General features: G+C 41.8%; 1 protein-coding gene across 1 annotated transcript; it reads left to right on the top strand.

The window, feature by feature from the left end:
* The first annotated feature begins 11,242 nt into the window (after positions 1-11,242).
* Smim40 (small integral membrane protein 40) lies at positions 11,243-11,485 on the top strand. The gene has a single exon (XM_077801644.1). The coding sequence runs from the start codon at positions 11,243-11,245 to the stop codon at positions 11,483-11,485; it is 243 nt and encodes an 80-aa protein (XP_077657770.1).
* The last annotated feature ends 2,776 nt before the right edge of the window (positions 11,486-14,261 follow it).

Genomic DNA, 14,261 nt, shown 5'->3' on the forward strand with positions numbered 1-14,261 from the left:
ATCTTGAAGGGATCAAGATGCCTGCAGAGCTAGTCACACTCCCCCACACTGGATGACAAGGCAGCACTCCCCTCACCCCACCTAGTCACATGGGAGAAGTGGGTGGGAAAGGACAAACCAGATAGTCTGGCTTTGGGGACATCAAGCCCAGCAGAAAGACAAAATAAGGCTCCAAACTGAAAACAGGGAACTTAGTAAAGGTGTGCCGGGCAGTGAAGCCTTCTGCAGACCCCTTTCGAACTGGTTTCCAGAAGGTTGGCAATCCATCTTTCCCTCCTTGTGTTCTGAACCTCTGAGGAACTGACCTCACCTAGGAAAAATACCTAGAGGAGCTGGGTGCAGTGGGGGACATGCTTGTAAATCCCAGCGACTCGGGAAGCTGAGGCAGGAAGGATCCTGCCTGGGCAACTTAGCAAGACCCAGTCCAAAAAAAAAAAAAAAAGAAAAGAAAAGAGAAAATACCTTCAAAAATTGACATTTGGGTGTAATTCTTAGGAAAAAAAAAAAGGTTCTTTCTTAATCCCATTATAGTGAGGGCCACTAGGTTTCTGCCCAGGTGCTAGAGCAGCCCATCAATCTGTTGGTGGCTGTCTCTTAAGTGTGAGTCTTCCATTAAGGACCACCAGATATTTGAGGAAGACATGAGCAAAAAACCCAGAATTACATGTAAAAATCAAGATAGAGGAAAGAGAGACAGTCAGAAGACAAACACTTGACATCAACTTTAACAAACTTCCTCAGAGTGAGAGTGACTCAAAAACAGGGTATTATGAGAAACCAAAAAGGAGGAGCTGTAAGATCAACATGGAGGGGAAATGAAAACTTAAGCCTTTTATTTTTTTTCTTGGTTTTTCACCATTCAAACTTCCTTTCCTATGAATAGCTTACATGCTTTGTCAATTTTCTATTGGTTATCTTTTTCTTGTTGATCTGAAAGAGTTGTTTTTTGTTTGTTTTTGTTTTTGTTTTTTTGGTACCAGTGGTTAAGTACCCACACCCCCAGCCACCCCCCCCCCTTTTTTTTTTAGAGAGAGGGTTTCGCTGAGTTACCTAGCACCTCTCTGAGTTCCTAAGACTGGCTTTGAACTCATGATCCTCCTGCCTCAGTCTCCTGAGCCACTGGGATTACAGCCATGTGCCATCGTGCCCGGTTAGCTTAGGCTTCTATGGGTCAACAGTATGGGCTGGGCTCCCACAGGCAGTTCTTTTCATCTCAACAAGGTTTTAGTGGTCAGCTGTTGGTCAGCTAGACAGCTCTGTTCCAGAGGTTTTGGGATGACTAGGTGTGCCTGAACCACATATCTTATCCTCCGCAAGACTGGCTTGAACTTGTTTGCTGGCCGTCGTGATCCAGGATAGAGAGCAAAGTGAACAAGGTTTCCCCAGGCCCAGGCTCAGAGCCAGCACAGTGCTGCTCTGCCACGCTCAATGGCACAATCCAAGTCACAAGGCCAATCCAGATTCAAGAAATGCAGAGCAAGCTGGGCATAGTGGCACACATTCTCACCCCAGCTGCTTGGGAGGCTGAGGCAAGAGGATCAAGAGAACTCAGGAGTTCAAGGCCAGCCTGGGCAAAACTCTATCTCAAAGGAAAAAAAGAATAAAGGTGAAGGGATGGAAGAACAAACTACCTTGTGATGGGAGCTTTAGGAGACAGACGGGTGTAAATGGTGGGAACAGGAGGCTAAGGGAATGATTCTATAAAATGGACCCCCTGTGCTGACCCCTACATACTTTCTTTTCCAAGAGGCAACTTACCTGTAGCTCTGCCTAGCCTAAGTGGACAGGCTGAGTCACATTCCTCTGAGAACTATTTGTTATCGTTAGGAGAAATGCAGGCCCAAGATGATGTGTATAAGAGGGACTCAAATTACCTTGAAGGCAGAGACTTTTGTGACCAGATCCTGAAACTCTGGGAAAGAAGGATAATTTCTCCTAACCATAAAATCTGTAAGAATATGTGGTTAAGAATCCAATCAGAACAGGCCAGTATGGGCCAAAGTGACCTAGAGTTGCCATGGCAGTGAGTACTTGAAAATCTGATGTCATCTTGCTTTTAGTCAAAAGTTAAGAGGTGGGTTTGGGTGGGACTCTCTGAAAACTTCTCTGGGATCCCAGTACAACTGGAGTGCAGGAGAGGCACATTAGCCCTCTCCTCTCTGAGAGGACCCACTCTCTCCCTTTTAGTAGTCAGCTGCTGGTCAGCTAGACAGCTCTGCTTCTAGAGGTTGCTGGGATTGCAAGGCCTGCCTGAACCACATATCTTATCATCCATAAAACTTGCTTGAACTTGTTTGCTGGCTTTTCCTATCCCTTTGATAAACTCATTCCTGTTACTCAGAATGACTTATCTGAAATCTTTCTGACCTGATCAAAAGAATTAGGGTTTGAAGTGGTGATCTTCTAGAATAGCTAGCTGGAATTTCTCCTACACACACTCTGATAAACAGTCTGGTCTCCTGAGGGAAACCACTTACCACCAGGAAGGGAGTATCTGTTTCAGATCTGACCAGTCCTGTTCCCAGGCCTGGTGGTGGTTGGCCCACTGAAAATTAATAAATCTGCACCCAGGTTTATTGTCTAACACCTAGACAAATTGAAACCTTGGGAGTGGAGGTAAGAGATAGCCTGCAACTTGCCCATGTCAAGCCAGTCTTTGCTGGATAAGAAAAGACACTTCATTCTAAGTTAGGAGGTTTTAGGGTTTTGGTGGTGGTGGTAATGCCTGGGATTGAACCTAGGGCTTCCAGTAAACTAGGCAAGTGCTCTATCCTGAGCTAGGCCACCAGCCTGAGGGCTGATTTACTGTTGGGTGAGGGATGGCAGAGGGCGGGGTGCTAAGAACTCCTAGATGATAGCAATCTCCAAGTCCAGAGCTTCAAAGTCCTCCTATAGATGGAAAACAAAGATAGATTTCAGAATAGTTTGGGAAGGGCTCCCTAAGGAAGCAGCTTGAAGCAGGAGAATGTCCCAGCATTACAGGCAGAGGAAGAAGCAGTTACTGCAAAGTCCAGAGACAGGAAAGACCTTGAAATGTTCTAAAGCACTGGTTTTCCTTCTTCTTTAAACCACAATTCATGGAGTAAAAAATACACTGTAGGATGGAGGATGTAGCTTAACGGTAGAGCATTTTCCTAGCAATACTGAGGTTCTGGTTTCAATCCCCTGCACTGAAAAATAAAACTCCTTCTACATAAAATACTAAAATGCCCTCTTGTTTTTTCTTTTTATCTTCCCCTCTCCTTTTTTTTTTTTTTTTTTTTTCTTTTGAGTGGGGAGGAACTGGGGATTGAATCCAAGGGTGTTTTACACTGAGCTACATCCACCAGCTTTTTTTTTTTTTTTTTTTTTTTTTTTTAAGAAAGAGTGAGAGAGAGTTAGAGAGAGAGAATTTTAATATTTTATTTTTTAGTTCTCGGCGGACACAACATCTTTGTTGGTATGTGGTGCTGAGGATCGAACCCGGGCCGCACGCATGCGAGGCGAGCGCGCTACTGCTTGAGCCACATCCCCATCCCCCATCCACCGGCTTTTTTACTTTTTTATTCTGAGACAGGGTCCAACTAAGTTGCTTAGGGCTTTGGGAGGTGGCTGAGGTTGACCTCTAACTTGGGATCCTCCTGCCTCAGCCTTCCAAGTGGCTGAGATTGCAGGCATGTGCCACCCCATCTGGCCTTTATATTTTCCTTATCATCAGGTTACTGAGAGATAATTTAATACTATAAAATTCATTCTGTTTAGATAAATAGTTCTCTGTGCTTTGACAAATGTACCCAATCATATACATCATCCGAATCAGGATGTAGAGCCTGTCTAGCTCCTGAAAGTTCCCTTCTGTTTCTTTACACTCAGTCCCCTCCCCCAATTTGCAACCTGCTGATCTTGATGCACTCTGACCTGATTTCTCTCTTTATAGATTTTTCAAAATAGTTTTTACTATTTATGTGTCTGTTTAGAAATGAATTGATTTTTTTCTTTGCTTTTTTTAGATGTTAATCGATTTAATGATCATTTTATAAAGAACAAGCTCTTGTTTATCATTGATATTTCTCTTTTTTCTGTTCTCAATTTCATTGATTTCTGCTTTAATCTTCTTTCTTATTGGATTTACCTTGTTCTTTTTTTCTGATTTATTAAAAGTAGAAGGTTTAGTCATTGATCTGAAACTTATTTTCTAATGTAATGTTTAAATTCCCATTTAAAGGCTGGGGATGTGACTCAGCGGTAAAGCACTTGATTAGCATGTGGAATGCCCTGTGTTCATTTCCCAGCACTGAAAAAACAAAAAACGAACAAACAAAAAAACCAAAAAAAAACCATTTAAGTACAATCTTGGCTATGTTCCACAGATTTTTGTGTGTTATGTTTTCATTTTTATTCAATTCAAAGTATTTTCTAATTTCCCTTGTGACTTTTTTGACCCATTGCTTATTCATACATGTGTTGCTTAACTTGCAAATATTTGGCAGATTTTCCAGACATTTCTGATATTAATTTCTAATTTAATCCAGTTGTGGTCAGAGAATATCCTTTTTATTATTATAATTATTTTAAGTTGGTTGAGGTTGGCTTTATGGACCAGAATACAATCTATCTTGACAAATGCTCCATGTACCCTTGAAAAGAATGTGTGTTCTGTTGTTGCATGAAATTCTCTATAAATGTCAATTAGATAGTGTTTTCAGGTCTTCCATATCTTCAGCTGATTTTCTGTCTACTTATTGATTGCTAAGACAGGACTACATCCCTAGCCCTTTTTATTTTTTGAGACAAGGCCTTACTAAGTTGCTGAGGCTGGCCTCAAATTTATGATCCTCCAGCCTCATCCTCCCAAATTACTGGGATCACAGGTGAATGCCACTGTACCAAGCTCTGTTTCTTTCTTTTTTGGTAACAGGAATTGAACTCAGGGGCACTCAACCACTGAGCCACATCCCCAGCCCTATTCTGTATTTTATTTAGAGACAGGATCTCACTGAGGTGCTTAGCCCCTCACTTTTGCTGAGGCTGGCTTTGAACTTTCTATCCTCCTGTCTCAGCTTCCCAAATCACTGGGATTACAGGCATGTGCCACTATGCCTGGCCCAGGTCTGTTTCTTCATCTATGTGGTAATTACCAGGCTGGGTTCACTTTCTGGAAAAAAAAAAAAAATCAAGTTGTATACTTATGTATGCTTTGAGTATGCATGTTATATTTTAATAAAAAAAATCAATGAAGAAACCAAAGAACAAAAAGTCATATCATTTTATAGGACATTTTACAAAAACAACAGGTATTGATTCCTACTTTTATCTCCATTCCTGTCTGAGGCTCCTCTGTGACCCAGATGAGTAGTGCCAGTCACCCCCCAGCCATTCAAGCCCTCCAAACTGAGGCTCTAGACATTTGAGTTAAAAAGTCTTCATGTTAAAAAAATAATAATAACCCATTCAGTAAATGAGCAAATAAACTCAATAGACACTTCTCAAAAGAAGTATAAAGGCTAACAAATATATGAAAAAATGTTCAACATCTTTAGTCATCTGGGAAATGCAAATCAAAAACACACTGAAACCAGGCCAGATGGCCAATGCCTATAATCCCACTCTCTGGGGGGTTGAGGCAGTAGGATTAAAAATTCAAAGCAGTGGGGATGGGGGTCTGGGTGGGGGTCTGGGGTTATGGCTCAGTGGTAGAGCACTAGCAAGTTAAAAAAAAAATTCAAAGCCAACCTCATCAATTCAGTGAGGCCCTAAGCAATCGAGACCCTGTCTCTAAATAAAATGTAAAAAGTGTTGGAATGTGGCCTGGTGTTTAAGTGTCCTTGGGTTCAATTCCTTGGTAAAAAAGAAAAGAAAACAAAACAAAACACTGAAATTCTAATGTCCAGTTAGAAAAGCAGTCATCAGGGGCTGGGGATATGGCTCAAGAGGTAGCGCGCTCGCCTGGCATGTGTGCGGCCCAGGTTCGATCCTCAGCACCACATACAAAGATGTTGTGTCTGCCAAAAACTAAAAAATAAATAAATATTAAAATTCTCTCTCTTAAAAAAAAAAAAACCTTCTTTAAAAAGAAAAGCAGTCATCAAGGACACCAACAATAGTAAATGCTGGCAAGAATGTGGGGGGGGGCAGGAAACTGACTCTTATATACTGTTGGTGGGATTGTAAAAATTGTAAATTAGTATAGCCACTATGGAAATTAGTATGGGGTTTCATCAAAAGACTAGAAATGGAACCACCATGTGACCCAGCTATTCCACTCCTTGGTATTTATCCTACAGAATTAAAGTCAGCACACTGTAGAGATGCATGCATACCTGTTTATAGCAGCACAATTCACAAAAGCCAACCTAGGTACAGATAAAGAAAATGTGGTATGTATACACAATGAAATCTTTTTTTTTTTCTTTTGGTACCAGGGATTAAACCCAGGGGTACTTAACCACCAAGTCAAATTCTCAGCCCATTTTTTAATATTTTATTAGAGACAGGGTCTCACTGAGTTGCTCAGGGCCTTGCTAAATTGCTGAGGCTGGGTTGGAACTTGTGATCCTCCTGCCTCTGCCTCTGCCTCCTAAGTAGCTGGGATTACAGGCATGCATGCGCCACTGCTCCTGGCACCCAATGAAATCTTATTGAGCCATAAAGAAGAACAAAATCATGCCTTTTGCAGGAAAATGGATGGAACTGGAGAGCAACATGTTAAGCAAAATAAGTGACTCAAAAAAAATCAAGGTTTTGTTGTTGTTTATGGTACTGGGATTTGAACCCACATGCTTGATCACTGAACTATATCCCCAATCCTTTTTATTTTGAGACAGGGTCTTACCAAATTGCTCAGATTGTCCTTGAATTTGTGATCCTCCTGCCTCAGCCTCTCAAGTTGCTGGCATTATAGCCCTGTGCCACCATACCTGGGTAAGGGTCATATGTTTTCTTTCATATGTGGAAGCTAGAGAGAAAAAAGCAAAAAGGGGCATCTTTTTTTTTTTTTTTTTAAGAGAGAGTGAGAGAGGAGAGAAAATTTTTAATATTTATTTTTTAGTTCTCAGCGGACACAACATCTTTGTTGGTATGTGGTGCTGAGGATCGAACCCGGGCTGCATGCATGCCAGGCGAGCGCGCTACCGCTTGAGCCACATCCCCAGCCCCCCCCCCAAAAAAAAAGGGGCATCTTATGAAAATAAAAGGAAGACCAGTAGGGTAGACAAAGGGGGTCAGGGTTCAGCATACAGCCACACCTGTGGATAGGTCTTTGTACCAGTGGGGGTGGGGTGGGGGGGTGAGGTTCTTTGCCTCACCTCTGTTGGCCCCCAAATTTTAGCTGAACGACCATGACAAGCAGAAGGGAGGAAGATACACCAAGCCAATTGACGGCTCCTTTTGGAAAAATTGTACCACCGATGACACCATCAGCAAAAATACCCCAACACTACCACAAGTCACTGCACCAACAGATAGTTCACAGGGTGTGGTGGTGCTGGTCTGCAATCCCAGTGACCCAGGAGCCTGAGGCAGGAGGACTGCAAGTTTGAGCCCTGCCTTGGAAATTTAGCAAGACAGCTGTCTCAAAATAAAAAATAAAAAGGACTGGGGATATAGCCCAATGGTAGTGCGCCCCAGGGTTCAATCCCTAGTCAAAACAATAACAGCAAACTGGGAGTTCCAGCAAGATGAAAGCCATATCTTTTATAACTTTACCTTAATCTTAGAAGTGATATCCATCATTTTTAGCATATTCTGTTTGTTGGAAACAAGTCATGAGGTACAGTGCACACTCAAAGGGAGGGGATTACCTTAGGGCATGAATAAAGCCAGGAAGTGAGGATTGCTTGGAACCATTTTAGAAGGCTGCTTACAATATGCAATGGCAATCTAAACAGAAGTTGATAATTGATTCTACTCAGAACCTAGGGAAATGTGTCTCCATACCTCTTGTCCTGTTGTTGAAACAAAAAAATGACCAAATGCTGTGAAGATTTATGGGTTGTTCTGCTGCTGACTCTAGAGAAAGACCCTTGTTTAAAATTCAAGGCAGAATTTGAGCAATACAACTGAATAGGGAAGAAGAAAGACAAATTAATGAACTTTCCAAAACCACATTCTCAGTCAATAGGCAATGCAATACCTTTTTTTTTTTTTTTTTTTTTTTTTTTTTTTTTTTTTTAAAGAGAGAGTGAGAGAGGGGAGAGAGAGAGAGAGAGAATTTTTTTTAATATTTATTTTTTAGTTCTCGGCGGACACAACATCTTTGTTGGTATGTGGTGCTGAGGATCGAACCCGGGCCGCACGCATGCCAGGCGAGCGCGCTACCGCTTGAGCCACATCCCCAGCCCCATAGTTGCTTCTTTTCTTACAATGGGGTCTCATCTCTCTATATGCATTGGAAGTTGAAAATATTGTAAATTGAAAATGCATTTAATGTATCTAACCAGTTGGGCATAGTATCACACACTTGTAATAACAGCTATTTGGGAGACTGAGACAGGAAGATCACAAGTTTGAAGTCAGCCTCAACAACTTAACAAGACCCTATCTTAAAATAAAAAATAAATAGGGCTGGGGGATGTAACTCAGTGGTAAAGAGCCCCTGGGTTCAATCCCCAGTATAGAAAAAAAGAAAAGAAATACACCCAACTTATCAAATGCCATAGCTTAGCAACACAGTACACTATAGAGTACTTATTATCCTTGTGTATTACCCTTGTGATTATGTGGGTGACTGGGCCCTGAGGCTCTCTGCCACTGTACAGCATTGCAAAGAATACCACATATCACCAACTAGGGAAAAGATCAAGATTGAGATTTTAAGGTGTAGCTTCTACTGAGTGTGTATCAGTTTTGTACCATTGTAAAGGAAAACACTGTAAGTCTAACCATAAGTCAGAACTGTCTGTATACATAAACCTAGATATAACAAGCATGACTCTTGAAGTTACACTAGCCAGTAGATGGGTGACCAAAGCTTGAATTACATGTAGTTTCTAAAAACTTTTGATAAAATGTCAGATTTCTGTAAACAATTTAACTTCTAATATCTATTAATTATAATTTGCAATTTTGTACTTTAATTTTTATTTTTGTGGTACTGGGAATGAAACCCAGGGCCTGATCAGGTACTTTACCACTGAGCTACATCCCCAGCCCTTTTTATTTTTTATTTGGAGACAGAGTCCCACTACATTGCTGAGGCTGGCCTTGAATTTGCAATCCTTCTGCCTCAGCCTTCCCAGTAACTGGGATTACAGGTGTGTGCCATTATGCCTGGCTACAAATTATGCAACGTTTGATCATAGTTGGATTTAACTTTTTAATTTTTTAGTTCATTACCATCAACTGAACACAGATTATGTGAAAATCTTGATTATAGCAACATAATTAGTAACTTCACTGAAATGAAGATAAGAAAAACAAATTTGTAGTGTGTATATGTGTGTGTGTGTGTATTTATAAATAATGTGCTTCTGTTTTATTACTCATTCAACCATATCTGGTCTACCCTCAGAATTCCTAAATACATGCAATAATTTTAAAAAATGTGATCATTTAAATATTTTTCTAATTGTGTACCTGTGAGGGGCAAAGAACCAATTTTTTTCTCCCCCTACTCCCGCTCTCTTCTGGTACCAGATTTTTATGGGGTCCCTCCCCCCACCACACGCACACCAAGAAATTCTCCAATAGACATCTACTGGGTGGTTTTGTTTTTGTTTTTGTTTTTGGCACTAGGGATAGAACCCAGAGGCCCTTAATCATTGAGCCACATCCCCAGTCCTTTTTTATTTTTTATTTTGAGACAGGGTTTCGGTAAATTGCTTAGGGCCTCACTAAATTGCTGAGGCTGGCTTTGAATTTGTGATCCTCCAGCCTCAGCCTCCCAAGCAGCTGCTGGGATTACAGGCGTGAGCGATAGTGCCCAGCTATTGGGCATCTTTAATTAAATTCTGACACTAACTACCTGGAGTTAGATCCTATAGGGTGTGGGCTCAGTCCCACAAGACTGCTCTCTACCTGTAGTATCAATGGAAAAGAGTGGAGTACCACCTATACTTCTGACCCACTAGTTACAAACCCGGTTCCCACAATTCTCTCCTTGGGTTAAATTAATTTGCTGGAGCTCACAGGACTAAGGACAGCCGTTTCTTGATTATTACAAAGGTTATTTCAATACAGAGATATAGCCACATGAAAAGTGCACAGGGCAAGATCTGGAAAGGAGCAGGGAAAGGGACAGGGAGCTTCTGTCCCGGTGAAGTTGGGATGGATCGTTCTCCATCCGGAAAACTCATCAAATCTTGTCTCCAGAGTTTTTAAATGGAGCTTAATCTCCAGCCCGCCTCCCTTCCCTGAAGTTGGTGGATGGGACTGAAACCTTGGTCTTTCCGGAGACCAGACTCCACAGGCTAACTAGGGGTCCCACTAAGTCACCCCACTAGCATAAGCTCTGGTGCCCCAGTGACAACTTACTCCCTCCAGGTTTTCTCCATCAGCTACCGCTCAGAGCACAGCGCTCCGCAGGCAAACTCTCGGTCCTCCTTAGAGTTTCCCCAATAATCGAGTTCCAGACACACGCCCTCGCCCCGCTGACCAATCACGCTCTTTCTTACTTCAAGAACTTCTCTTGACTCCGGCAGTCCAGTTATAATCCTCCCGGGGCATCGCAGGTAACAGGAATTAGGGAGTCCTCTTGGTTTTAAAGAGTCCCACCCTCAGCCACCCACAGAACCCGAAAGCACCACGCCTGCGCGAACTGGGACACCGCCCCCGCCCCCTGCCTCCGAGCCCTCCGCGCCTTCCCTACCCAGTGGCTCGGCCCAGACCACCTAACGCGGTGGCTACCCGCCAGAAAGCCGGAAGTGGCTATAGCTGCCTGATTGACCGCGGCTCACACTAGGTCATCTTGCTCACTGTGGGGGCCCAAGACTGACCCTTGAGCCTAGACTCAAAATGATGGACAGTTGCAGTTTATGTCTCTAGGTTGGTCCCTCCGTTTTCAAATCACTGGATTATACTATGGTAAAGCTGATCAGAGTTGAGAAATCATTTACTGTAGGCCTGTCACCTCACCCTGGATGATTGAATAATTGCTCCCAAGATTCAGAGACCCTTTTCTCCTTTCTCTCCGGTGTCAGAATTAGGGTCAAGAACGGCAGGTGCAGGACTTGCCACTGCCGCGTCCCTTAATCTTGGCAGTGCTGAGCCAAGGCTTCCATCCCAGGCCCACTTATCCAGCCAGCTGCTGGTCAGACTATGGGTGAAAATGGCACAGGAGGAAGGCAATGTGGACGAGGGAGATGTGTTCCTGGCATTTGCTCAAGGTCCCTCTCCTCCCAGGAGTCCCCTGCAACGTGCTTCGGACAAAGCCTTCCTTATTTTCCTGATTCTGTTCTTGACACTGCTGATGTTGGAGGCTGCTTATAAGCTGCTGTGGATTCTACCATGCGCAAAACTGGGGGACTGGCTCCTAGGGACACCTCAGAAAGAGGAGGAGCTGGAATTGTGACCACCATTCCTATAAACTTCCTCTTTCCTTGCCACAGAGGTGAGAAGGGAGACAGGAGGGAAATAGGACTGTTGGGGCCTGTGGTGGGGATACTGGACAGCTTATGTCAGCAGTCTAAAATTTCTGCACCTACAGTCTGGGTAACAATTTGTTTAAAGTATATGCTCCCTTACATATTTTGTAAAACTTTTAAATTGACACAGAATTATTGTACATATTCATAAGGAACACTGTTATTTTGACCCATTTATGATGCGCAGTGATCAAATCAGAGTAATTATCACATCCATCACTTCAAATATTTATCATTTGTGTTGAAACATTCAAAGTCCTGTCTTCCAGCTATTTTGAAATATACAATAAATTATTAACTATTGTCATCTTATTATTCTATAGAACACTAGAACTTAATAATCCTTTTTTTTTTAAACTCTCTATCCCCCTATACCCTTCCCAGCCTCTGACAACCACTATTCTACTCTCTACTTCTATGAGGTCAACTTTTTAAGCTTCCACATATGAGAACATGTAATATTTGTTCATTACTTATTTCACTTAACATAGTGTCCTCCAGGTTCATTCATGTTGCCTTTTTATGGCTGATCTCTCTCTCTCTCTCTCTCTCTCTCTCTCTATATATATATATATATATATATATTTATGGATATATATATATATATATATCCATATATATGGATATATACATGGTATTTTGGTATTTTCTTCACCCATTCATCCATTATTCATGGACACCAATGTTGATTCTGTATCTTTAATTTTTTTTAGTTGTAGTTGGACACAATACCTTTATTTTTGTTTATTTTTATATGGTGCTGAGGATCAAACCCAGCGCCTCACACATGCTAGGTGAGCACTCTACTGCTGAGCTACAACCCCAGCCCTGATTCTGTATTTTGATTTTTGTATATCCTGGATATTAATCCCTTGATGGATGATAGTTTGCAAATATTTTCTGCTGTTTCTGCAGGCTGTCTGTCCACTCTGTTGGATGTTCCCTTTGCTGTGCTGGAACCTTCATATATTTCAAAGTAGGCATCCAAAATTTTTCATTATCAATTAAAATTGTTTCAAGGTTGTAGTTCCTGGCATGTTAAAAATATTCATGTTTTAAGATAAGAAAAATTGCTTTTTTGAAAGTCCAGGGGGTTTAAAATACCACAGCATCTTGGTACCTACCACCACCCATTTAAAATAATCACTTATGAATTGGGACACATTCCTTTTTTTTTTTTTTTTTGTGGTGCTGGGGATTGAACCCAGGGCCTTGTGCATGCAAGCAAGCACCCAACCAACTGAGCTATATTCCCAGCCCAGAACACATCCCTTTCTTTCATCAATTTTTCTTCTTGAACTCTTATTACCATTTCACTTTTTTTTTTAGAATTTTTTTTTTTTAAAGAGAGTGAGAGAGGAGAGTGAGAGAGAATGTTTAATATTTATTTTTTAGTTCTCGGTGGACACAACATCTTTGTTGGTATGTGGTGCTGAGGATCGAACACGGGCCGCACGCATGCCAGACGAGCGCGGCTTGAGCCACATCCCCAGCCCACCATTTCACTTCTTGACAATTGTTTTTTTTTTTTTTTTTTTTTTTGAGGGGGGTGGTACCCAACCACTCTGAGCCACATCCCCAGACCTATTTTTTATTTTTTTTTAAGAGACAAGGTCTCAGCGAGTTGCTGAGCACTTTGCTTTTGTGAGAGGCTGGTTTTGTACTCAAAACTCCTGCCTCAGCACCACGGTGCCGGCTTGGCCAGGTCGTCTGTTTTTTTTTTTTTTTTTTTTTTTTAAGGGAGAAAGGGGGGGGGGAGGGAGGGAGAGAGGGAGGGGGAGAGAGAGAATTTTTTTTAATATTTATTTTTTAGTTTTCGGCGGACACAACATCTTTATTTGTATGTGGTGCTGAGGATGAAACCAGAGCAGTGTGAATGCCAGGCAAGCAAGCCACCACTTGAGCCACATCCCCAGCCCCAGGCCGTCTGTTTTTATACTTGAAAGTTTTTTGTTTTGTGCTGGGGATTGAACCAATGGCCTTGCACATGCTAAGTGGGGATTCTAAGCCATATCCTAGCCCCTAGCCCTGTAGTTTTTATACTGACCAATCATATCTCTCTGTATATACATATATATTGAGAAGCAAACTCTTTGTTATGATTGTAGGACTCCAGTTAAAAATTTTTGTGTTATCATTATAGTAATCCGCAAGGCCCAGTGGTCTACCCCTGTAATACTAGAGGCTCATGAGGTTGAGGCAGGAGGATCCTGAGTTTAAGGTCAGCCTCAGCAATTTAGTGAGGCCCTAAACAATTCAATGAGACCCTGTCTCTAAATATATAAAAGGGCTGGAGATGTGGCTCCTTGGTTAAACGGCCCTGGGTTCAATCCCGGGTTAAAAAAAAAAAAACTATTAAATAGCGTAAAAAATATGCAAATTTTTAAATTAAAGCGAAATTTTAATAAATTAGAAGAGGTAGTGTTCACAGAGCTTTGATGAAAGAAATAGGCTACATGCTTCTATATTTAAGAGGTAAGATTGCCCCAGAGGATTTCATAGTTGAGAACTACCTCTCTCTCTTTTTTTTTTTTTTCTTTTTAAGAGGAAGAAGGTCCATCATGAAAAGGAAGGGGAAAGGGGGAATCTAATGTCCGCGTCTATTTAGGAAGACCAGTTTCAGGAAAATCGAGAATCTGAAAATTAAATTCTTTATATCTCAAGTCTCAACTTTTTGGAAGGTTTTCCTGTTCCCCAATTTGA

The sequence above is a fragment of the Urocitellus parryii genome, chromosome 8 (genome assembly GCF_045843805.1).
Source record: "Urocitellus parryii isolate mUroPar1 chromosome 8, mUroPar1.hap1, whole genome shotgun sequence".
NCBI lineage: Eukaryota > Metazoa > Chordata > Mammalia > Rodentia > Sciuridae > Urocitellus > Urocitellus parryii.

What these genes read in the sequence shown, in the direction of transcription:
- Smim40 (XM_077801644.1), top strand. Translation starts at nt 11,243, where the DNA reads ATGGCACAGGAGGAAGGCAATGTGGACGAGGGAGATGTGTTCCTGGCA.